At 35.2% G+C, this 26,037-nt stretch overlaps 1 protein-coding gene across 1 annotated transcript in view; it reads left to right on the forward strand.

Moving 5' to 3' along the window:
* LRP1B (LDL receptor related protein 1B) overlaps positions 1–26,037 on the forward strand; it is a 1,867,078-nt gene that overhangs the window by 1,168,930 nt on the left and 672,111 nt on the right. Inside the window, exons 28-31 of the mRNA XM_061135390.1 lie at positions 4,807–4,938; positions 6,233–6,460; positions 23,221–23,395; positions 24,362–24,456. Coding sequence (XP_060991373.1) covers positions 4,807–4,938; positions 6,233–6,460; positions 23,221–23,395; positions 24,362–24,456 — 630 coding nt within the window. The remainder of the gene's footprint in view (positions 1–4,806; positions 4,939–6,232; positions 6,461–23,220; positions 23,396–24,361; positions 24,457–26,037) is intronic.

Below are 26,037 nucleotides of genomic sequence, written 5' to 3' on the forward strand. Positions count from 1 at the left end.
ATACGTCTTGATTCACATATTGCTTCATGGCTGCTTTTTGTTGTAGTAGCAAAGTTGAAAAATTACTAGAAAGGGCACAAGGGCTACAAAGGTGAACATATTTACAATTTGGCCTTTTATAGAAAATAACAAACAAAAAAAATAGTTTCCCTACCCTTGATTTACCTAGAGAGAGCAGGGTATAATGATAAAAATATGCAAATACATGTCAAAGACAATTAGAAAATAAGACAGTAAATAATAAATGCCTAATGCCTTTTATATTGATAATTGAAACTAATATTTAGAGTTGGAATAAATCAGCATTAGCTAGTTTCATTAGAAAATATTTTGTGAAAGAAAAATAACTCGAGCTGATTCATGAAATAATAGTGTAAGAATGTTGGTAATGAAATTCTACAGGAAGAAAATATTTTCTGTGGAAGTAGAAAAAGACAAGCTATAGATGTTCAAGGAACAATTTGTAGTCCTTACCATGTGCATAATGTGTATGTAGAAGGAAAATGGTAGATGAAACTACAAGATAGAATAGTATCTTTGAAACAGAGATTAATATACTTTTGACAGTACCATAGAATACTAGTTACATGGTTATAGCAGCTACTCCAAAGTGATGAAATAATTTCATACTGCAAGAGGAGAGGTAAAAATGGAAAGAAAGGGCACATAATAGGCAAGTCTGATAATACTTGACAATTAAATATGGTAGTGAAAGAGAAGTAAAAAAAATCTTTGAAATTAAAATTTTGGGAATTTAGAAGACTTATGACATCTTTGATAAAAATAAACAGAGTGGATCAGGATTAAAAAACAAACAAAAAAAAAATGAAAGGTAAAAAAAACAGCAGGTAAATCAATCTGGAGGGCTTCCAGGTGGCAGGGTGGTAAAGAATCTGCCTAACAATGTAAGAGACACAGGAGATGTGGGTTCAACCCCTGGGTCTAGGAGATCTGGAGGAGGAAATGACAACCCACTCCAGTATTCTTGCCTGGAGAATCCCATGAAAAGAGAAGCCTAGTGGAATATAGTCCATGGGGTCGCAAAGAGTTGGACATGACTGAGCAACTGAGCAAACCAATCTGGCTAGTGTTAATAAACCTTGGAGGAAATGGTAGCAGATAAAATGTGTATCTTTGTGAAGAAGACTTATCTAAAGTAGAGAAACTATCCAAGATTTTTAAGGAAAAGAACTATATGAGCAAGTCTGTATTTTAGAAAGTTACCATAGGCAATGAGGAGAGACTGAAAATTAAGAGATTATTTAGGAAGTTAGAGCAGCAATCCAAGCAAGAGATGCAAAGAACCTACATTGAGCCAGTGACCATAGATTTGGAGAGAATGGTGTATGGGGTAAGAGTACAGACTCTTAAATTCTTTGATGCAAGAACTATCTCTTATCGTCTGTTATACTCAGCTTTTTAAAACTAGGCAGAATATGAGGTGATTCATAAATATGTATTCAATGAGTAAATATAAGAGGGGTGTTACATATGTTTAAAGGTCTTTCTTTGGTCAACTTGAGTTTTGATAATAAGAATTATCAATGAACCCAAGTTGCACACCTATATTTGGATTTCATCTGTTGATATTCTTTATAACATCCCATTAACTGGTCAGTTTTTCCCATCTCCTGGATACAATACATGGGATAGTTTTGGTTTTGTAGGGGTTTACAATCTTCATATTAATATTGGATATTGCAATAGTATTTCTTATAAAATAGTAACTTTGTATCAGGTATTGTCTGTAAAGAGCCAGAAAATGTATTTTAGGACTTTTTATGCCAAGTGGTCCCTGCTGAAACTGTTCAACTCTGCTATTATAGTGATAAAGTCATGTGAATAACATGTAAATTAATGAGCATGGCTATGGTCCAATAAAACTTTATTCATAAAAATAGACAGTGAACCAGATAAGGCTCCAGGATCTATATTTGCTGATCCTTGCTTTATACTAAGATGTGAGTATGAAAACCAAATTCCTTAATTTGGTAATTAGAGTAGGTATCTATTTAAATGTATGGTTAGAAATAACATCAAAAAGATTTAAGTCCATTATTTCAAAGTGAGAAAAGATAAAAACTGAAAGAAGGCTTTGTGGATTTTTCCTCACCATGAAGCACAAAATATTGTTATTACCTTACAGTGTTATCATTAATACAGATATTGGGCTACAAAGTGTATTTTTTTACTTTAGTGTGTGTGTGTGTATATATATATACATATATATATATAGAATTTAATATATAATATTATTACATATATATATTATTTAATATAATTTAATATGTTATTATTGATTTTAGAAAGCTTTTTATCACAATTATAGGATGTTGAGAAAAGTTAATATGATTCCAGGCTAAAGATAATGATGTTTAAAGTGAAATCCAAGTGCTTGTTATTGAGTTGTCATGGATTTTGCTTTTAATTTTTTTGAGAGGAATAGCATTTTCCATGTCAGTGTTTTTAAACAAATATCTCCTTCTTTCTTTTCCTCCCTCTACTCCTCTTTATTTTTAATTTTTTTATCCCCTTTCTTCCCCATTCTCTTTTTTTCAAGAATTTGAAATTTTGAGGTTTTTTTTTTTTTTTCCCCTATGTACCAGTAACTGGGTAACCCTATTCTAGATAGCTAACAGTTCAACAGTGCCTCTTTATTTCACTTCCTTTTTGGTAACATCTTTGCTCCTTAATAATCTTCCCATCTAACCTCTTGCTTTTCTAACCTTTAGTTCCTTAAAGACACCCATTGTAGTGTTGCTACTTCATCACGCAGTCCTCCCTGACCTCATGAACTGTAGCCCACCAGGTTCTTCTGTCCCTGGGATTCTCCAGACAAGAATACTAGAGTGGGTTGCCATTTGCTTCTCCAGGGGATCTTCCTGTCCCAGAGTTTGAACCTGGGTCTCCTACATTACAGATTCTTTACCATCTGAGCCAATTATAATAGATGAAGTTAAAAGGAAAGAAAGCAGAATATGTGGCATTTATACCATGTGCTGGGCTTCCCCACTGGCTCAGTGATAAAGAATCTGCCTGCGATACAGGAGCCGCAGGAGACACAGGCTCCATCCCTGGGTCAGAAAGGTCCCCTAGAGAAGGGTATGGCAACCCACTCCAGGATTCTGCCTGGAGAATCCCATGGACAGAAGAGCCTGGGGGGCTACCGTCCTTAGGGTTGCAAAGAGTCAGACATGACTGAAGCAACTTAGTAGGTATGCATACCATGTGACAGAGAGACTTACACTCATAAAGAATCTCTCAACTTTAGTCTTCACTATTTTCTAATAATGTTTGTCCTTAATTTATTTGCTTGGGAAAATATTTCTGAGTCTTTCATTTTCTTTTTTGTTTTTATTTTTTAAATCAAATACATAGACATGGATCATTTTTGTTATCTTATGGGGAGGGTCCTGAAGACTGCCAAAGGCCACCTTGGGCATTTATTAAATTCAGTTAATTTCTCTAACCTCTAAATTCTTATTATAACCTATTGATTTTTATTCTTTGTGGTTTAAAAGTCTATAAGACTGATATTGCTACTCTGAGAAATAGATCCATTTGTTAGCAAAATGTTGTTAGTTGAAGACTAAAGTATTGCCGCTGAAATCAGAAGGTATAATTCTTTTCTGCCCTCAGTTGACCAGCATAGTTCTATAGAATTTGTCCTACTAGATAGGCTTTATAAAAATAATATTTAAGAGAACATTGGATCAACTGAGATTAAAATCTTATCCAAAAGATATGACGATGTCTGGGGAGTGTGTATTTCCTTAGTTCTGTCTCGTCACAACAAAAATTTGAAGTGACGGACCAGCGTTACAGCTCTCAGATGGATCAGTGTTACAGCTCCATGTTACAACTCAGTTTTATTTAGAAAATAAAGGAAAATACATCCTCTAGGTGTGAGGGCGTGATGACCCAAAAGACTCGAAGAGAAGAGAGAGAAACCTCCAGGCCTTTGGCTCCTCTTTTAATATGTTTTTTCTCCTCCCCCGGGCCTGCCCTATGTAAACTGGACTAGCCAGGAGTGCTGTTTGTTCTACCTGAGGTCCTCATTCCAGTCCTCGGACCTTCCTTTGTTCTATTTTCACAGGCTTTTCCCTTCCTTGTCTTTTAGCCACTGCCATTCTGGACTCCTTTTTCTTATTCTAACTACCTAACAATGACAAAATAATAAACACAAAAGAATGAGAGAATGAGATCAAACACAAAATTTAATATTCCATTTTAAATTTGAAGATATCAAGTTTTGTATACGATGTAATATAGTAAATATGAGTATGTAGCAATATTTAGCCATGGAATAAGTTAATACAGCAAAAAAAGACGTCTTTATAATAAAGGAAGATGAAATTTTTATTCATATAGGCCTCTGATTTGAAAAAGAAATGGCCTGAAAGGATACTCAGTATATGTAATATCAGTTTCTCAATTGGAACTCCTGACACCTGCATGATCATCTACCTGAGTTTAATTTATACAAAATTTAATAGCTATTCCTGATTGTTTCTCAGACTAAATACTTAAAAAAAACCCTTTGCTTCTAAGGCAATAGAATGAATATCATTCATCTTAGAGGAACTTGAGGGAGTTATCTTAGTTGTTATCTTTGATGAGGAAAAATGTTTTTATTAATGTAATAACTGTGTATGATTGTCATTATTGTCATATTAATCCCTTGAGTAATGTGTGCTATCTAGGGAACTTCACTTTGAATCATTAAGTGAATAACCCTTGTCACCCTCGGAGGCCCGCTAACGTGTTCTTCCTTCTTCACTGTTAATATTTCACTGTTAATTGCAGCTCCCAATCCCTGTGCAGCTAACAATGGCAGAGGCCCCTGCTCGCACATGTGTCTGATCAATCATAACAGGAGTGCTGCGTGTGCGTGCCCCCATTTGATGAAGCTTTCCTCCAACAAGAAGACTTGCTATGGTAAATTTCTCCCAGATCTTACAGGAACTCCAAAGTGAATCCTCTCAGATTGTATTAGCATTTGGATTTTCCTCACAGTAAAGCAGGAGAGGTTTTTAATGTCCTTAAAAACCAGCATTTTGAGGTGGTGCTATTTTCACTCAATTGATGAGTCATCTACTTTGGGAGACACTGACAAATTCTTTAAACATGTGATAGGCTGCACTTTGCTGCTTGTTATCTTATTCACTTTTTTTCTTGCTACTTTCTTATTTCGTGTGTTAGCAGAGTTTATCTCTACGGAGCAGGGAGATTTGCAAGTGAAAATGCATTATCAAAAAATGATGATGTAGGTAACCCGCATAACAAAGATGTGCTTAACAGCTTTAATCTCCTCCTGCTCTCCTAAAGTTACTTCAGCATCATTTTATAGGGGATTATCAACTTGAAGGGAGAATATATGAAGTAAAATATATAATTTTGGAAGATTTGTAAAAAAACTTGTAGCAGCCTATTTAAACCAAAAATTGATACTAAAATTTGTGAATGAAAAGCAGACTGTGTTTTGTTTCATTTTATTAGTAATTTTTGTTGATTTGCAAACCAATTACTTTGAAGGGCCAATGAAAGTGTATTCATCAAATTTTAACTCAGAAATTTAGGTACCCTTGGCTTTAAATAAATTTTCACAATAATAACATATCTCAAATATCAACAATAACCCCAAAGGAGAAAAACAAGAGTATAGAATATCTGTGACTCCTCTTTCTATTAAATCTACCAATATTTCACAAACTTGGTGCAAGAAAGGTGCCTATTTAAGTAAAAATAATAGAGTGCCTCACAATGTTAGTTACTACAGGTTCACAAAAATTTACAGTATGTTAGGCTTTAACATTAGCCTAATTTTGATATGAAAAAAATGAACATGATTTTTAAAAGCAATGTTCAACCTCATTTTATTCAAAGATCATATGGAGAAAAATGTTCTTAGATTCCTTCAGAAAGCATCTACTACCCTGCAATATTTTTATGATTATAAACAAAGACAAATGTGGTCATTTGAGATTTGTAAAGTGCATGTCTTTTAAAAAGTTTGCTTGAAATTCTAAGATCAGATCAATTACTGATAATTTCTTGGCATTAAGAAAAATGACGTAAGGATTTTAACTTATTTTTCATATTTTTATCAAATCTTGGTCATGTTTTTCATATGCTAAAAACCTATTAAATCATCAACAAATGTTTAGAATTTCTAGGCTGCTTCAAACTTGCCAAGCTTATAAAGAAAAATACATTTCTGTTTCATTTCTAGAAATGAAGAAATTTCTTCTATATGCACGACATTCTGAAATCAGAGGGGTGGATATTGATAATCCATATTTTAACTTTATCACGGCCTTTACAGTCCCTGATATTGATGATGTTACTGTGATAGACTTTGATGCTTCTGAAGAACGTCTATACTGGACAGACATTAAGACGCAAACCATCAAACGGGCTTTTATTAATGGAACTGGATTAGAAACTGTTATTTCAAGAGGTAAAAGATTTCTACTATACAACTTTAAAAATGTTTGTCATTTAGTCTGTAATAACTATGTCTCTTTTGTATTCTTTTTCTATTATCCAATTCTATGTTGTTAATTGAAAGTTGGAATTGATTATTCAATGATTTAATAACAAGCTATATTCTAACAATTGTTGAATGCTATAATTATCCTGAATATAGTCATCTGATAACTAGAAATTTAGCTTAGCAAGAAGAAACAAATTCAGAATGGATCTTGAAATTAACAGATTTTTAAGTAAACAGATTTGAAGACTCCTTTTGGCTATTGGGGGTAGTTGTATTTGCCAGGAAGAATATAGGATATTGGTAAAGACTGTTTGCTCTGATTCAAGCTTATTATCAACTTCCTTTTGCATTTATTTTTTATAGAACTAGACTAAACAAATAAGAGAGAAAACTTGTTCCTATCCTTCCCCTGACCCAGCAGGTTGAATCATAGTTTTTTCGTAATGTTGTTGAATTAACAACCTTTAATTATTTTTTTTTAATTTAAAAATCTTAAAAAGAGAAAAGAGTAAATTTTCCAATAGTAGAAAATATAGCTGAAATGAGACATACATATAAATGCAGTGGTTGAACTCTGAATATTTAGCATGAATTATCCTCATTTTTGCTCTAATTTTGGTATAATGTGATTTCTGGGTCAGTTATTGTTTTATTGAGTGAATCTTAGTTGAGTGCCTGCTGTTTGCCATGACTTACAGAATCAAACAATGCACACTTTTTCTTCAGTCTCATGGTCCTCGCAAAGACATTAATTTATCAACAAAGTTCCGTCTAGTCAAAGCTGTTTTTTCCAGTAGTCATGGATGGATGGGAAAGTTGGACTATAAAGAAAGCTGAGCACTGAAGAATTGTTGCTTTTGAACTGTGGTGTTAGAGAAGACTCCTCAGAGTCCCTTGGACTATAAGGAGATCCAATCAGTCCATCCTTAGGGAAATCAGTTCTGAATATGCTTTGGAAGGACTGATGCTGAAACTGAAGCTCCAATAGTTGGACCACCTGATGCAAAGAACTGACACTAGAAAAGACCCTGATGCTGGGAAAGATTGAAGGCAGGAGGAGAAGGGGACGACAGAGGATGAGATGGTTGGATGACATCACTGACTCAATGGACATGAGTTTGAGTAAACTCCGGGAGTTGGTGATGGACAGGGAGGCCTGGCGCGCTGATGCCCACGGGGTCACAGAGTCGGAATGACAGAGCAACTGAGAGACTGAACTAATTACCCTCCTTGAAGCATGATAGAGTGATTTGAAGGAAGGCAGAGGAAGGCATTCCCAGGGGGCTCAGTGGTAAAGAGCCACCCAGGAATGCCATTGCAGAAGACTTTGAGATGGGATTTAATCCCTAGGTTGGGAGGGTCCCCTGGAGAAGGAAATGGCAGCCCTCTCCATTATTCTTGCCTGGAAAATCCCACGGACAGAGGAGCCTGGCAGCTATAGTCCATAGGGTTGCAAAGAGTTAGTCACAACTGAGCACACATGCATGCATGGAGAAAGGCATAATCAGTGACTCAAACAGATATATCAAACTCCTCTGCCTTGAAAAATACTGAAAATTTTAAATCAGATGTTATTTGAGCAATGATTAACTTCGTAATGAAAGCAATAAAAGTACAGGTTTTAAATTTACGCTGTTTCTTAACAGTTTCCATACATACTACTGGAAGACTGGTTTGAGTACCATTAGTAGATCTGAGAGTATTTGAGCACTCAAGTACTCTTGTATTTATGCTAGCTCTTTACCCATCTCAAGTTAATACTGTTAATGAAACTTGAATGAATTGGTTATAAGCTTGTTCAAATATTTATTTCAAATGTTCTATAAGAGAAGAGAAAAAAGCTAATGGAAAGATTTCTTTTTTTTTTCAGGACTTTTCATAGGTGCAAAGGAAAAAAATAATTATTTACTGATTAGCTGACTGATAGCTCAGTGGTCTTCTCACAAGTTCATCAAAATCTAATAGAAAATTGTTCACATATTTTATCATGAATGTTAAGTACTTTCCAAAGGCTCTATGAATTGTAAAAAGTAAAGATATTTTTACCTCAAAAAAAAAAATTGGGGAACAATTTTCTGTCTCTAAATATAAATTGATAGCTAGTAGCAATTTGGTTAGTTTATCTTTGAGAAAATCACAATTATCTCCATTTAGCAGACTCTATAATTATTAACCACAAATTGAGCAATAATATTTTCTTACTAATAATAGGCATACACATTAGGAATAATTATTATTAATTCAATCATTTTGTAAAATATTGGAATATGTTCTATATGATAAGAAATTGAAGGAGGACCAGAACAGACTGAATAGTATGAAGTACAGAAGAGGGAGTTATACAAGTTGATGGATATAAAAAAAATAAAATAATAATCAGAACCAAATCATACCGGCCTATGTGGGATAAATTGTTTATTTTTATGTTAATAACTGAAAATAATGAGAACTGAGGAAATGTTTTAAGGAGAGTATGACCACATGATTAGTTTTATTTTGGAAAAATCACTCTAGATATTATTCTTAGTAGAGAGTTGAAGAGATCTAGGATGAAGATAGATAAGCAGTGAACTCTGGGAAATAAGTTTGCTATAGCAGTTGTAGTCAAAGGCGATGAAAGCCTGGAAAGGGTGGAAACCAAAGAAACAGTGGAATGTGGAAAGATTTTTGAGATTACAAAGAGTAAATACTTGAAATAATTGAATATGAAAATTGAGGAACAGGCATTGTCAAGGACAACTACTTAGTCTCTGGCTACCCGAAAATTTGAACAACATTGCCTTTCCCTTTCTTCAAGAATGAAACTTTGTTAGGGACTGATATGTCCTTCCATAAGAAGAGAATCTTTAGATAACCTTTTGGTAGTTCAACTTCTTAGCTCATCAAAGTATTCAAATCCTGCCAGTGATTGTACTTTATTTTATCCTTTCATCTTTTTGATTCCTGATTCCATGCAAATGAAATTTTGGCCTTTCTCTTACCTTTTATACTGTTGCCCTCTGTTTTCTCACTTCATTAGCCTTCGTCTACTGGAATTTTTCTTGAAACATTCTTCTTACCTTTCTCAGCCCAAGTCTAATGTCAAACCACCTTCAAAAATCAGGACCCCATCTATCCATTGCCCCAAGCAGTCCCCATTTTTCTTCCAGTTAGACCATTTTCTGATGAAAACACTGAGGCTCTTTGGATCAAGGTTTTATGAAGGGGATTAGAAATAGTTTGCCTGCCTTGTCATTCTCCATTTCCTGAAACACTAAGCTATTCTTAATGTATGTATTACCCACGTGAGCTCTTTGTTACAGTCGGTTGTAGCAGATAACAGATAGCAGATAATTTCATCAACAGATAAACACTAATATATGACTATAGGCACATTCATTGTATTCATTATTTATTTTTAATATAAATTAATATATATATTTAATAGTAACCAAGATGTAATTTTATTCTTCAAAAAGAAATAATTAACAATTCTTGGCAAAAGGGTTTATAGTTACCTGCAACCCTACCTACTGGTGGCAGTTAATTCTTATACTTGAGTCACTGCTTGGCCCAAATGTTTTCAGTTATTCATGCTCTCAAGGTTTATTTTTCTGACATGTTATATAATAATAGGTGTCATTAATACGACAAATACCGTGACCTCATATAAACTTTGAGAAACTATTATTAAGAATTATTTCTGTTCTGTAGGTAAGAAAACTGACATTCACAGAAACTAAAGCTTAGTATCTAAACCAGAGAGGAAATGATAAATTCTTACTTAGGATTGTATGTTTAGAGCTCCTATCAGCCTTCCTGCTGATAATAGGACTTGGGACTTCATTTCAATAGGCTGGGTTTATCCTTTTAATATAGCGCCGGACTCAGCTGCACATCTTGAGTACTCCTGTACTGCCTCAGTTCAGTTCAGTTCAGTTGCTCAGTAGAGTCCGACTCTGCAACCCTGTGGACTGCAGCATGCCAGGCCTCCCTGTCCATCACCAAACCCTGGACCTTACTCAAACTCACGTCCATTGAGTCAGTGATGCCATCCAACCATCTCATCCTCTGTCATCCTTTCTCCTCTCACCTTCAATCTTTCCAAGCATCAGGGTCTTTTCAAATGAGTCAGTTCTTCGCATCAGATGGGCAAAGTATTGGAGTTTCAGCTTTAGCATCAGTCCTTCCGATGAATATTCAGGACTGATTTTCTTGAGGATGGACTGGTTGGATCTCCTTGAAGTCCAAGGGACTCTCAAGAGTCTTCTCCAATACCACAGTTCAGAAACATCAATTCTTCAGCGCTCAGCTTTCTTTATAGTCCAGGTCTCACATCCATACATGACTACTGGAAAAACCATAGCTTTGACTATGTAATGTCTCTGCTTTTTAACATGCTGTCTAGGTTGGTCATAACTTTCTTCCAAGGGGCAAGCATCTTTTAATTTCATGGCTGCAGTCACCGTCTGCAGTGATTTTGGAGCCCAAAAAATAAAGTCAGCCACTGTTTCCCCATCTATTTGCCATGAAGTGACGGGACCAGATGCCATGATCTTAGTTTTCTGAATGTTGAGCTTTAAGCCAACTTTTTCACTCTCCTCTTTCACTTTCATCAAGAGGCTTTTTAGTTCTTCTTCACTTTCTTCCATAACGGTGGTATCTTCTGCATATCTGAGGTTATTGATATGTCTCCCAGCAATCTTGATTCCAGCTTGTGCTTCTTCCAGCCCAGCATTTCTCATGACGTACCCTGCATATAAGTTAAATAAGCAGGGTGACAATATACAGCCTTGACGTACTCCTTTTCCTATTGGGAACCAGTCTGTTGTTCCATGTCCAGTTTTAACTATTGCTTCCTGACCTGCATACAGATTTCTCAAGAGGCAGATCAGATGGTCTGGTATTCCCATCTCTTTAAGAATTTTCCACATTTTGTTGTGATCCACACAGTCAAAGACTTTAGTGCTGCCTAGAGTTATACCTTATAGAATAAAAGGGTATCCCCCAAAACTCTGAAGTATTGCTTATGATTAACAGAGCAACAAAAAAGAAAATTACCTTAAAGCTCCTGATATAAGCCAGGAGTAGCACAGTTGAGTTTTCATACTTGTATCTATGCTGATTTTATTTTATCTATCCTTTATCCCTCAAATAATGTTTGAAAGGTAAGTATTACTTTCTATTTTTAAATATGAGGAAGCATTTTATTCAGGGTGACTATACTAGGAAATAGTAGAGCTTTGTCTATCCAAGTTTGGATTTAGGCCTTTTGACTCCGCAGCTATCCTCTTTTATTCCCCTAAATGTCTTTTTATTTTTTTTTTTTTTTACACATAAGGGACCTCAGCAAGGTAGAGAGAAGTTTTACAGCAACCAAATGATTTGTGCACAATATCCCTTTCCAGTGCTCACTAAATATACACTCAGTATACTCTGTGGAATGGATGAAGGATAGGATTTACTTTACCCTCTCATCAAGGCTTTTATTTATTATTCTGAAACATAAGGAAACACTTTGAAAATATGTTGACAATCTTATGAAATTCCAGGTCACCATCGATAGAATCCCATTTTTTTTTTAATTGTAAAAGACTCCCATTGTATCTGATTATTCTAGGACAAAGTATACATTGTTCTTCTTTGAAAAATTTAAGACTCAACTTTGAGCAAGCACAACTGCTTGAACAAAGTATTTTTTTTAGTACTAGTCATCTACTATATGAATAAACTGAACTGTTAGGTTGAGTTTAGCAGAAGCTAAAATGGATATAAGAAAGATGAATATAAGCTGGAAGTTTATTTCTATAAACAACACTTTCTAAAGTAGTTTGTTCAGTCACTCAGTCATGTCCAACTCTTTGTAACCGCATGAACTGCAGCACACCAGGCTTCCCTGTCCTTCATCATCTCTTGGAGCTTGCTCAAACTCATGTCTACTGTGTTGGTGATACCATCCAACCATCTCATCCTCTGTCATCCCCTTTTCTTCCCGTCTTCAATTTTTCCCAGCATCAAGGTCTTTTCTAATGAGTCAGCTCTCTGTATCAGGTGGCTGAAGTATTCGAGCTTCAGTTTCAGGATCAGTTCTTCCCAAGAATATTCAGGGTTAATTTCCTTTAGGATTGATTCATTTGATCTCCTTGCAGTCCAAGGGACTCTCAGTAGTCTTCTCCAAACTGCAGTTCAAAAGCATTCTTTGGCACTCAGCCTTCCTTATGGTCCAACTTTCACATCCATACATGACGACTAGAAAACACATGACTTTGACCATACAGTCCTTTGTCAGCAAAGTAATGTGTCTGCTTTTTAATACGTTGTCTAGCTTTATCTTAGCTTTCCTTCTAATGAGCACACATCGTTTAATTGCATAGCTACAATCACTATCTGTAGTGATAGTAGGAAATTATATGATATACTTGTTTTAACTGCAAAAATATAAATCATTTGAAATGCACACCTTTAGATAGTATTCTTACTATATAAATTTTATTCTCGATGATACTTTGAATCTAACTGGACCCATTTCAGAGTAGAATTCCATTATTATATAAAATTGTTTTCTACTTCCGCCAACCATTTTGTCAGTGAGTACTAACGATTCATTCATTTCCTCTATTTTCTTACCCAGTAAGAAAAATGCTTAGACAATAAAAGCTATTATGAAAATTAGACCAGAGAATGAACAAACACAGGTCAGTAATAACAGTGAGATCTAGATTTTGGTAACAGGCCTTGAATCGAAGTAGAATGTTTAGATGGGGAATATCTGTCTGAGGAGGCTTTACAAATAACTGTGAAAACAAGAGAAATGAAAAGCAAAGGAGAAAAGGAAAGATATACCCATTTGAATGCAGCGTTCCAAAGAAGAGCACAGAGAGACAAGAAAGCCTTCCTCAGTGATCAGTGCAAAGAAATAGAAGAAAGCAATAGAATGGGAAAGACTAGAGTCTCTTCAAAAAAATTAGAGATACCAAGGGAATAGTGCATGCACTGATGGGCTCAATAAAGGACAGAAATGGTATGGACCTAACAGAAGCAAAAGATATTAAGAAGAGGTGGCAAGAATACACAGAAGAACTATACAAAAAAGATCTTCATGACCCAGATAATCACGATGGTGTGATCACTCAACTAGAGCCAGACATCCTGGAATGCAAAGTCAAGTGGGCCTTAGGAAGCATCACTATGGACAAAGTTAGTGGATGTGATGGAATTCCACGTGAGCTATTTCAAATCCTGAAAGATGATGCTGTGAAAGTGTTGCAGTCAACATGCCAGCAAATTTAAAAACTCAGCAGTGGCCACAGGACTGGAAAAAGTCAGTTTTCATTCCAATCCCTAAGAAAGGCAATGCCAAAGAATGTTCAAACTACTGCACAATTGCACTCATCTCACATGCTAGCAAAGGAATGCTCAAAATTCTCCAAGCCAGGCTTCAGCAAAACATGAACCATGAACCCCCATATGTTCAAGTTTGTTTTATATAAGGCAGAGGAACCAGAGATCAAATTGCCAACCTCTACTGGATCATTGAAAAAGCAAGAGAGTTTCAGAAAAACATCTATTTCTGTTTTATTGACTATGCCAAAGCCTTTGACTTTGTGGATCACAATAAACTGTGGAAAATTCTGAAAGAGATGGGAATACCAGACCACCTGACCTGCCTCTTGAGAAACCTGTATGCAGGTCAGGAAGCAACAGTTAGAACTGGACATGGAACAACAGACTGGTTCCAAATAGGAAAAGGAGTACGTCAAGGCTGTATATTGTCACCCTGCTTATTTAACTTATATGCAGAGTGCATCATGAGAAATGCTGGGCTGGAAGAAGCACAAGTTGGAATCAAGATTGCCGGGAGAAATATCAATAACCTCAGATATGCAGATGACACCACCCTTATGGCAGAAAGTGAAGAAAAACTAAGAACTTCTTGATGAAAGTGAAAGAGGAGAGTGGAAAAGTTGGCTTAAGGCTCAACATTCAAAAAACTAAGATCATGGCATCCTGTCCCATCACTTCATGGCAAATAGATGGAGAAACAGTGGAAACAGTGGCTGACTTTATATTTTTGGGCTCCAAAATCACTGCAGATCGTGATTGCAGCCACGAAATTAAAAGACCTCACTCCTTTGAAGGAAAGTTATGACCAACCTAGACAGCATATTAAAAAGCAGAGACATTACTTTGTCAACAATGGTCCATCTGGTCAAGGCTATGGTTTTTCCACTAATCATGTATGGATGTTAGAGTTGGACTATAAAGTAAGCTGAGTGCAGAAGAATTGGTGCTTTTGAACTGTGGTGTTGGAGAAGACTCTTGAGAGTCCCTTGGACTGCAAGGAGATCCAACCAGTGCATCCTAAAGGAGATCAGTCCTGGGTGTTCTTTGGAAGGACTGATGTTGAAGCTGAAACTCCAATACTTTGGCCACCTAATGTGAAGAGCTGACTCATTTGAAAAGACTCTGATGCTGGAAAAGATTGAGGGCAGGAGGAGAATGAAATGACGGAGGATGAGATAGTTGGATGGCACCACCAATTCAATGGATATGAGTTTGGTGATGGACAGTGAGACTTGGCGTTCTGCAGTTCATGAGGTCACAAAGAGTTCAATATGACTGAGCGACTGAACTGAACTGAATAGAATTTTAATTTTCATCCATGAAGACTTTTGGTGGAAGAATGTAGACATCTGTAATTTAAAAAGTGCCTATTCTTAAGCACAAAGATGTGGACACACATGTATAAAGAGGAGCAAGTAGTGAGTTGTAGATAGATAGGTCTTATAGAAGAGTAAACTAGAAGGTTAATATGTTAGCAGAACAGAGGGTGTTACTCTGAAGGAGCTGTTTTTGTATTTTTTTTTTCCCCCTTCCAATACAGTGGAAAACAGCTGAAGACTTTTATGGCTGGATATAGGACAGTCAAACTCCTTTGGAGATGATGCAGGTATAACCTTGATAACTAGATTGGAAAAGTGAGAAATTACAGGCAGGATACACTTAGAAGATCGTAGAACTGATGCAATCTGAAATAAAAGCTAGGTATAAGAAGATGACAGACAGCAAGAGTGAACCTGATGAATGTAAAAGGTATACTTGACCAAATAATTGGAAAGATATTAGAGACATTGATCCATATGAAAATAAAAAGAGACTTCCTTTAGACTTTTCTCCCTAATCAGCAATGATTTGTTTCTCTAAGACAGGAATAATGATAAGGTTGGGATGTAAAGCATATAAGGATTAGTCAAGAAGTTATAATTCTGCTCCTATGTTCTTAAAAAAAAAAAGATTTAGAAAGCATGCATATGTGTTAAAAGTGAGAAAGCCAAGGTCATGGTAAATACTCAGTTGATCAGAGTTGGAGAGCTGTAAAATACCCGAGGATGAGCATTAAAGATTTCTAAAGTATTTGTAATGTCCTTAAGATGGATTGTGGATGTATTGATGTTTTCTTAGTTTGTGCACCATCATGTGTTATATCTATAATAACATATAGATTGATATGTATACACACATACATATATACTTTTATGATCAGAGTTTTTCATAAATGCAACAGAGTATTTAATATTTACAGAGTTCCTTTGAGAAAGCTTTTCACAAATATTACCAATTTGCTTTTTTAAGCTTTGCTTGCAAGTATATAGAAATACTTGCCAAAAAACAAAACCACTGCAAATGAGTTTTGGTTGGCTGAAGCCATAGCTGCCCTCAGAGAGTTATGAATCCCCTCCTCTTTGAGGGCATACCTGATTTGGGGCAGAAGGCTTGGTGTCCACTCCCAAGATGCTGGTGTCAGTAAGTCTGCTTCATAGAAAGAAAGAGAAAAAAAAAAGATGATTCTCACAAGCAGAGAATTGACAACCAGTCCATTTTCATTTAGATTTACAGACATGTTAACCAGTTTGCATGCTTACCTCCATCCCTCTTTCATTTAAGGCCTTCTCTCTGAATTATATCTTTCAATGATCTTAATTTAGTAAGAATTTGTTATTGATATAATATCTGACAATAGTTTTGTTTAGTCTTCTTTTTATAAAGATAATTTTAATTGCAGTAAAATATATATAATGTAAATATCATCTCAAACCTTCTTAATTGTACAGTTTAGTAGTGTTAAGTACATTCACAATGTGTAACCAATCTCCATAATTCTTTCCATCTTACAAAATGAAACTCTCCCCAGTAAGAAACAACTTCCCATCCCCCTTCTCATTTTCTAGAAACCACTATTCTATGTTTCTGAAACTACTATAGGTACCTCATAAAAAAGGAATCGTCTAGTACTTACCTTCTTGTGAATGGGTCTTTTCTCTTAGCACAATATCTGCAAGTCCATCCATATTGTAGCATGTCAGAATTTCCTTTCTTTCTAAGGCTGAATAATGTTCCATTTTATGTGTGTATCCCAATTTGTTTATACATTCATCAGTCAATGGATGTTTGAGTTGCTTCACTCTTGGCTATTGTGAATAATGCTACTGTGAACATAGGTGTATAAGTATCTCTTTGAGAACTTTGCATTCTTTTGGTTATATACCCAGAGGTGGAATGGCTGGATCATATGGTAATTCTAACTTTTTGAGAAACTGCCATACTATTTCCCACAAAGGCTGCACCATTTTACATCCCCATGATCAGCTCCAAGGGTTCCAATTTCTCCATATTCTTGCCAATATTATTATTTTCTTTTTGTTGTTGTTTTTCTTTTTTTTTGTTTGTTGGTTAATTTTCTATTATTAGTAGTAGTCATCCTACTTGTGAAGGGCTTCTTTGGCGGCTCAGATGGTAAAGAGTCCGCCTGCAATGCAGGATACCTGGGTTTGACCCCTGGGTTAGGAAGATCCCCTAGAGAAAGGAATGACAACCTAATCCAGTATTCTTGCCTGGAAAATTCCATGGACAGAGGAGTCTGGTGGACTACAGTCCATGGTATGGCAGAGGGTCAGATGCGACTGAACAACTTTCACTTTCAATTAATAGGTGTGAGGTAGAATATACTTGTGCTTATGGATTCACATTAGGATTCACATTTTCTAATGATTAGTGATGTTAAATATCTTTTTGTGCTCTTGTTGGTCATTTCTGTGTCTGCTTTAGAGACACGGCTATTGGGTCATTTGCCCATTTTTAAATCAATATTTTATTGTTGAATTGTAGTTTGGAATATAATGTTGTTGAATACAAATTCAAAGTTTAGTGTCATTTTCTCTCAGTCCTTTCCAGATATTATTTTACTATCTTTTCACATCTCTTGAGAATCTCTGTGTTTGTCTAATTTGTCATTCCTTTTTTTCCACAGAATATATGTTTTCTCTCTAAATACTTTTAAGTTCTTCTTTTTCCTCATGATTTATTTAGCCATCTAAACTGTACTGGCTCATCTCTTTCATCCACGCAGGGAGAAAACAGCCTCAACTATTGTCTCTGACCATTTTTCTAACCTAGTCTCTTTATTCCTTCCTTCTGAAACTGACTATATGTGGTAAGTTATTTGTTCTAACTTCCAACTCATCCAATCATTTTGTTTCTGTTTTCTTTGGCTAACAGTTTGCCTTGCAGTTCATCAGATGTCTTGCAATTCACAAGTTGTCTTGCAGTTACTAGTGTCTAACCTGCTGGGTAATGCATCTAAATAATTATTCTTTTTAATATTGTTAAGTTATTTTGCTTCTCATTTATATACATTTCAAGAAGATTTTTAAAAATGAATTATTGCACCTTGCTTATTATTTTGAAGTATATTTTTTTCCTTTAAAATCATCCATTCAGTTTTCTTTATGTTACACATAATAATTTAAAACTATGTAGGCTTTGGAAACTTAAACCTACTCTTTATTTTTCTCTTTATTCTTCCTCTTATGTCTTATTCTTTGTGTGTGTTTTAATTTTTCTGACCTATTATGAGAACAAATTCAGTGTAGAAATTGTAAATGCTTGGGTGGAGAAAATATTTTTTCTTCCTTAGAGGATTTGAATTTGTTTCTTTTGGAGAAAAAGGAGTCATTATAAGCAAAGAACCATTCCCCTACACAAACAATGGATGCATCTCTTGCCCTACCACAGACCTATGCTTAGATTTTTTTCTCTCATACCCAGAAGAGAGACAGAAAAAAATTTTTATATTTATTTAAAGAATCATGCTCCTTTTAAAGCAGCATGTATATATAAATATATATATATATATATATATATTTCTTTTTTTTTTCTTTTTTCTTTTCCTTTTTTAAATCACCTGAGGATGTTGACCATTATGATATCCTGGAATTACACTTGTTTAACTCTGCTACTTTTTGTCAGTTTAAAGTATCGACACTGAACACTGAACACTCTTGCACTGAGCAACTAGTAATCCTGGAAGGTCTAGATTTTCATTACAAATTGTTGCCCCTGTGGCTATACCAACCTCTATATTCCTGCTTGGCTTCCTTTATGATTTTATGTAACATACAGTTGTGTATTAGCATTTAGAGATTTTTCCATCTGTCTTATGATCTCAACAACACATTTCAAAGTTTTAGTTTATCATACATCAGGGAATTTTGTGGCAGTGGAAGACTTTTAGGAATATCTAATCTGCCTTACTTTAAGAAGTGAGAGTCATTGGAAATAGGAAATTGAACTTTCTGAAAAATTTGCTCAGAGATCTTGGCTTGACTTGAAACAAGGAGTTGAATCAATTCATTATTTCAGTATTTTTTTAAAAAAAGCAAAAATATCATTAAATGTATTTCAGTTATTATTCTTTCCCTGACCCCTTTATGGTGAATTTACTAGGACATTTCAAAACAATAAGACTTGGGCAGTAGTGATGGTCAAAAAGGACATAAGTTTTATTTTAGACATAAAGCTGATAATTAGAAGCTCCAAACTAATGGACAGAAGAAGGGTTAGGATAGAAAATGAGAATTGAGATTACTTAAATATGTTCAGATGTGTACTCCTGAAAATACTCTTGAGGATCTTACATCTGATATTTTTAACTTAGCTCACATATCCTTCTAATTATAGTTTGTCCATATTATGAATTCATCAAAAGCTATTTATTTTGAAGGCAATGTTATTGTTGTTTGAGAAGAAGAGCTATAAAGATAAATTAGCAAGGGGCCTATCTTCAAGAAGTATATGTGAAAGAAGTAGTATGTTCACAAATAATTATGTTACATAGAAAAGGATTGACCAGATACAGTCCTATTGAGTTAGATAGATAGAGAAAATCTTTAAGACTGGAACATATAGAAGAATTGATTAGATTTTGTGGTTGAAGGGTGATGTTGCCTATCAACTAAACTATTTTGCATGAGCTTTAGAAAAAATAATAGGTATGAGGTCCAGGTAATTCTGTATAGATTGGAAAGATCAGGACAAGTATGGAAATCTGAGAAAATGTCAATATGACTCAAGGGTAAGATGATGGGTCAAAAATGGTGAGAAATAAGGTTGGACAGACAGTTATATTCAGATTATATAGAAAGCCAGGCTAAGGAATTTCAGCATGACTTTGAGTGGTTGGAAGCAATCAAATACCTTGGGCAATTGAAGGTCACGATCCGGAGCTCTCTAGTCAGAAAAATAACCTGGAGGCAACTAAATCAACTGCCTGAAAGAGGAAAATACTGTATGCTCTGCAACATTAAAGATAGAAACAGATTTGAGACAGCACAGACCGTAGAGTTGACAGGGACTGAACAGGCATTAATAGCTTACATTTGGGCTTCTCCGGTGGCTTAGATGGTAAAGACTCTGCCTGCAATGCGGGAGACCTGGATTTGATCTCTGGGTTGGGAAAATACCCGGTGGAGGCCATAGCAACCCACTCCAGTATTCTTGTCTGGAGAATCCCATGGACAGAGGAGCCTGGCAGGCTACAGTCCATGGGGTCACAAAGAGTCGGACACAACTGAGTGACTAAGCACAACATACAGATTGCATTTGGCTATGCTTTCCAATTTAAGAGTGCAGTGCATTCTCTAGGTTGTATGTTTAGGTGTCAGTCAGAAACAAGTAAATGAATTATGAGGAGTAGAGACAGCAGGAAAAAAATAAGCAAGCAAACTTTGGATAGCATATATTTTAGAGGAAATAAAAACTTTATTTTTGCAGTACCAAGCAATTCAGGATAAAAAGGCAGAAAACATTAAATCCTTGGATTGGCAAAGTATCCCTCAATCCTGAATTAAGCTACATAAACACACGTCATCTAATGAATTATCTATAATTAGTCTCATTGTGCTGATAAGAGAAAGAAGCTGAAATTTAAGTGACTTCATTAAAGACAAAAAATAGGGACCCAACCTAGAACAAAAGCCAGAAATTCTCATTATTGTTTCTCAGTAACCAATTAAGTCCAGAGAGTAAAGGAAGAAGAAAAAATATCCTGAGTGAAGCAAAATAAATATCTGACATGGAAGGTCTAGCTTTACAAAGGTGTTGTGTTATTATTATTCTTATTGTTTCTCAGTGAAAGGCAGACTGGATGAGAATAAGTAAAAATACAAATAAATTTCCAGCATTGGGTTGAGAAATGAAGTTTGCATTCAAAATCTGCCAACTTAACAGAAATTAATGATGAAAGGTACCTTGCAGAGTGAGAAGTTGCTGCTTAGAGGATAAATTGAAACATGGGGAATACCTTTTAGGACACTGTGATTACAAGTTATTTAGAAATAATGAAATGAATATTGAGCAGGAAGGCAGGCTCTGTCAAGACTCAGGGATGTAAACTTGAGGTTGAGCCTCCTATGCCAGCACTACACATCACAGCTGACCCAGAACTGCCAGGAATCCCTTTTTTAAAATTTTGAACTAGCTGGCAAGTTTTACAAATCTGGAGTTTTCACCTTTTGAAAATGTTGCTTGATGGCATCTTTTAAAAACTATAAAAAGGGAAGATGTAGCAATTAGATGGGCTTCCCAGGTGCCACAGTGGTAAAGAATCCACCTGTCAATGCAAGAGACACAGGAGACAAAAGTTCACAAGTTCGATCCCTGGCCTGGAAAGATCCTCTAGAAGAGGAAATGGCAACCCTCTCCAGTATTCTTACCTGGTATTTTCTATGGACAGAGGAGCCTGGTAGGTTACCGTCCATGGTATCACAAAGAATCAGCCATGACTAAGCACAGGACAGACAGAAATTAGATGAGCTAAGTAGCAGCCACTCTGCGTTTCTAGAAGCATTTGGCATGGAACCGCTGCTCTGGGGCAGTAGCTGCAGCACTTGGGAATTAGTTTTAACTTGCTGAATCTTAGGGGCCTTCTCAGATCTACTGAATCAGAATCTTCATTTGCACAGTCTCCAAATGTCTGATAAATTTGAGTAACAGGAGTCTGGAGAACCCTTAGAGGTACAGCATGCTAGGAAATATAAAACTTTTTAAAATAAAGGCAATACTCAGTTAATGCATTCAAATACTACAAATTGGAAATTAAACTGGTCTTGTGCATGACCAACCTAGACAGCATATTAAAAAGCAGAGACATTACTTTGCCGACAAAAGTCCGTCTAGTCAAAGCTATAGTTTTCCAGTAGTCATGTATGGATGGGAGAGTTGGACTATAAAGAAAGCTGAGCACCAAAGAATTGATGCTTTGAACTGTGGTGTCAGAGAAGACTTTTGAGAATCCCTGGGACTGCAAGGAGATCCAACCAGTCCATCCTAAAGGAAATCAGTCCTGAATATTCATTGGAAGGACTGATGTTGAAGCAGAAACTCCAACACTTTAGCCACCTGATGTGAAGAACTGACCTGTTGGAAAATACTCTGATGCTGGGAAAGATTGAAGGTGGGAGGAAAAAGGGCCAACAGAGGATGAGATGGTTGGATGGCATCACCGACTCAATGGACATGAGTTTGGGTAAACTCCAGGATTTGGTGATGGACAGGGATGCCTGGCGTGCTGCAGTCCATGGGGTCACAAAGAGTCAGACACAACTGACCAACCGAACTGAACTGAACTGAGCTGTGTATCTGTTAAAATGTTGAAAAGATTTCCTAGTATCCATTGTTTTAACACTTTATTTTTAATTTGTTTCTTTAATTAAATTGTGCAGTTATATTTAAGCCATCTTTTTTTAAAAAGATGCCCAGTTGAATAATCAAGTAATAGCAACCCAAATATTCATATTGGCTGTAATGAATAAAAACATAATTAGATTTCAGTAATTTCTTTAGAATCCACCTTGGAGGAATGTTAAAAGAATTTCAGTTTCTTTGCTCATATTTCAGTAAATTTCTGTTAATTATCCATTTTAAAGATGTTCAACTCTCTGGTAATTCTTTTCAGAAAGTTGAATTGTTTTATTTAACTTCAGTAACAAATTGGCACTTAAAAGATAAAATGGCCCATTTGTTGATGGCCCACAAGTACTTTCCCCTGACTAGAAAGATGTGCTACCAACTAGAGAAGCTATTACTCTAATTTGAATTTTGGTCACCTTGGCCCATAGGACCTCTGCCTGCATCTGCTCCTTAGTGTTTACTAGCGAGTCATTGACTGTTAGTGCAATTTCAATGCTAATTGTTACTTCAGGTTTTCAAATGGCTCAGCAGTAAGACATTAATGATTATTCATGCTTTAAGAAAGGCTGATAAGGGAATAAGATTACAATCTTGTACAATTTTAGCTAACAAATTAAAGTATAAATTAAATTTTCCCTGAGACAGAAAATAACTGACTTGGAAAGCCAAAAGAATGAGAAATTTCATTCACTTGTGATTTTCTCTTTCCTGTTGTACAGATATTCAAAGTATCAGAGGGTTAACCGTGGACTGGGTCTCACGTAATTTATACTGGATTAGCTCAGAATTTGATGAAACACAAATTAATGTGGCAAGACTAGATGGCTCCTTGAAAACCTCAATTATCCACGGAATCGATAAGCCACAGTGTCTAGCAGCTCACCCAGTCAGGGGGTAAAGTATGATTTTTTTTTTTAAGTTTTTCAAAATTTTATACACCTTTGCTCTGATTTTATGTAAAAACATTGTCGAATTCAGAAGAGACACACATATACATATGTGTATATACATATAAGCTATACAGTAAAAAAGGCAAATGTGAATATGGAAATTATAGGAGATCCCTGGTTAAAGATTTCTGCTTTCTGTATGAAATCAAATTTTTATATATTACTGTAAAATTTTATCAGTTTATGTTTACAAAGAGTGACAGCTCAGAATGAAAAAGAAGAGAGAGAAGCCTAGAAAAGTTGTTAATTTCATTTCAAATACCAGTTGTTAATAACGTGTTTACTGTGATTTGATGTTATGGTCACTGCAAGTTAGATCACATTCTCCCATCTTCTGGTTAGTCTTCAGGTATGCATGTAGAAAACTCATGTAGAGCTAAAAGAAAGTCTTTCTCCTTAGTGCTTTCAACAGGAATGATTGAAATGACTTTGTTCCCTTCTCTGGTACCTGATTTTTCTAAATCAAGAGAATTCAACATTGACGAATGATTTTAAATGGAAATAATTTAATGTAGTTAAAGTTAAGGGTTTCCCAGGTGGCACTAGTAGTAAAGAACCCGCCTGTCAATGCGGGATACATAAGAAATATGGATTCGATCCCTCTTTCAGGAAGATCCCCTGGAGGAGCGCATGGCAACCCACTCCAATATTCTTGCCTGGAGAAGCCCAGGGACAGTTATGGGTGTAGAGGAGAAACAAGTGAGATAATGGGTCTTCAGTGACAGGAAAAAGTAAGAGTGGTACTTCTTCCCAGGCAAGTGGCTCAACAATTTGGGGACTTCCTGGAAAAAAAAAAAAAATCCTGAACCAATAATTTACTTTAATATTAACTTAGTTCTTCAACAAATGCGTCTAGTCAACAAGTAGGTCTATTTCTAATATTTTTAAACCATATCTCTTTTGAATTAAGGAAACTCTACTGGACAGATGGCAACACAATTAACATGGCAAATATGGATGGCAGTAATAGCAAGATTCTCTTTCAAAATCAAAAGGAACCAGTTGGTAAGTTTTATTTTATTATATATATATATATTATATATATATATATTTACAGTTAATCACTACAGTTTTTAATATGACAAATCTGTGCTCATACAATGGATCTTTGATCATGAGCCTGAAAGAAAATATTATAGATTGATAATATAAATTAAATCAGAAATTTATTGATCTTATTGAATCCATTTGGTTTATGTAGGGTAGGGAGGAAACTTTTTTTTCTGGAGAAGAAGTTTTTTTTTTGATAAGATAATTTTTTATAGTATCTAAAGTATGGAGGTTGCTTAAAACTTAATGTAATTAATACATATAATATCTTATTCTCACTGGTGAATATCTGATACACCAATGATACACCAATTGCTTCAGTGGTAATATGATGTACTGAGGCTTCCTCTGATCATCATTGTTGTGGCATTATTCATAGTTACAATGACTTGAGTTTAAGCCTTTAATATTTAATTTTCAGCAGTTTTCATTTACTCTGCAGGGTGTTTAGTTTTCATTCTACCTTTGTTAACCATTGTAATTCATCACATGAAACTTCATGGTGCTGAAAGACAGCTTTGAGTCATTCCCATAAATGATCTTTGAAAATCAAACTACAAGGATTCTTTTAGAAGATAATGTTACATATTTACACATAGATATCAATACATTATGCTAATCTTTTCATACAGTAATCATTTTCCTCATGTTCTCTTATACTTCTTTGAGAGGCCTTAATTTGTCATCTGGAAGTACCTTTTTAAAAAGTCCAATAATGAACCTGGGTTTTTATATCATATTAAATGTATATATGCAAAAGAAAACCATAATTTTGCTTTGAATTGAATACTATATATTTTTTAATCTTGGAGTAAACTCACTGCACCATGGGACTTTTCAGCACTAATTTCTTCATTTTAGAAATGTGGAAATATACTTACTTGAAGTATCTCATTTTTAATAATGATGATTCAATAAAGGAATAATATCAACAAGATTTACAATAAATAGGAATTTTTATGTGGCCCATAGAATAAGCCTCTGATGTGAAATGATACTATTAACGACTCTTTTCTTTGGACTGTTGGTTCTAAGATGTGATACACAATTGAAATTCAAGGTAGTGTTAGAAATTAAAGGCAAATAGAAATGCTAATACTTCTGTGTAGAAGATGATAGAACAAAAGAAACAAGGGACTCTACAAGATAGGACCCATACAAGGGACTTAATTTGGACTAAAGCAATTCAGTCAGTGCTTATCTGGAGTTGTTCAGCATATTTAAAATGGAAAAGTGAATGTGATTGAAACAGTATGAGCAAATAAAGTTCTTACATTGTAATGTGGTAGCCATAGGTTACACCAAAATGTTAATTCACATGCTTGTTTTTATAATGGGGAAAGCCTTATCTTTCTTAATACTAAATTTCCATTTTCCTACCCAAAATAAATTAAAGAATAGTTATATATGTATAACTTATGTAAAGAAAGTTTGTAAGGAAAAGAATTAGTGTTACTATATACACTTTGTAGTTGGCCCATCAGATGTCATACACCACATACTGTTAACTGTGTATGGATGATGATTCAACATCAT

Source organism: Dama dama, chromosome 33 (genome assembly GCF_033118175.1).
Source record: "Dama dama isolate Ldn47 chromosome 33, ASM3311817v1, whole genome shotgun sequence".
Classification (NCBI taxonomy): domain Eukaryota; kingdom Metazoa; phylum Chordata; class Mammalia; order Artiodactyla; family Cervidae; genus Dama; species Dama dama.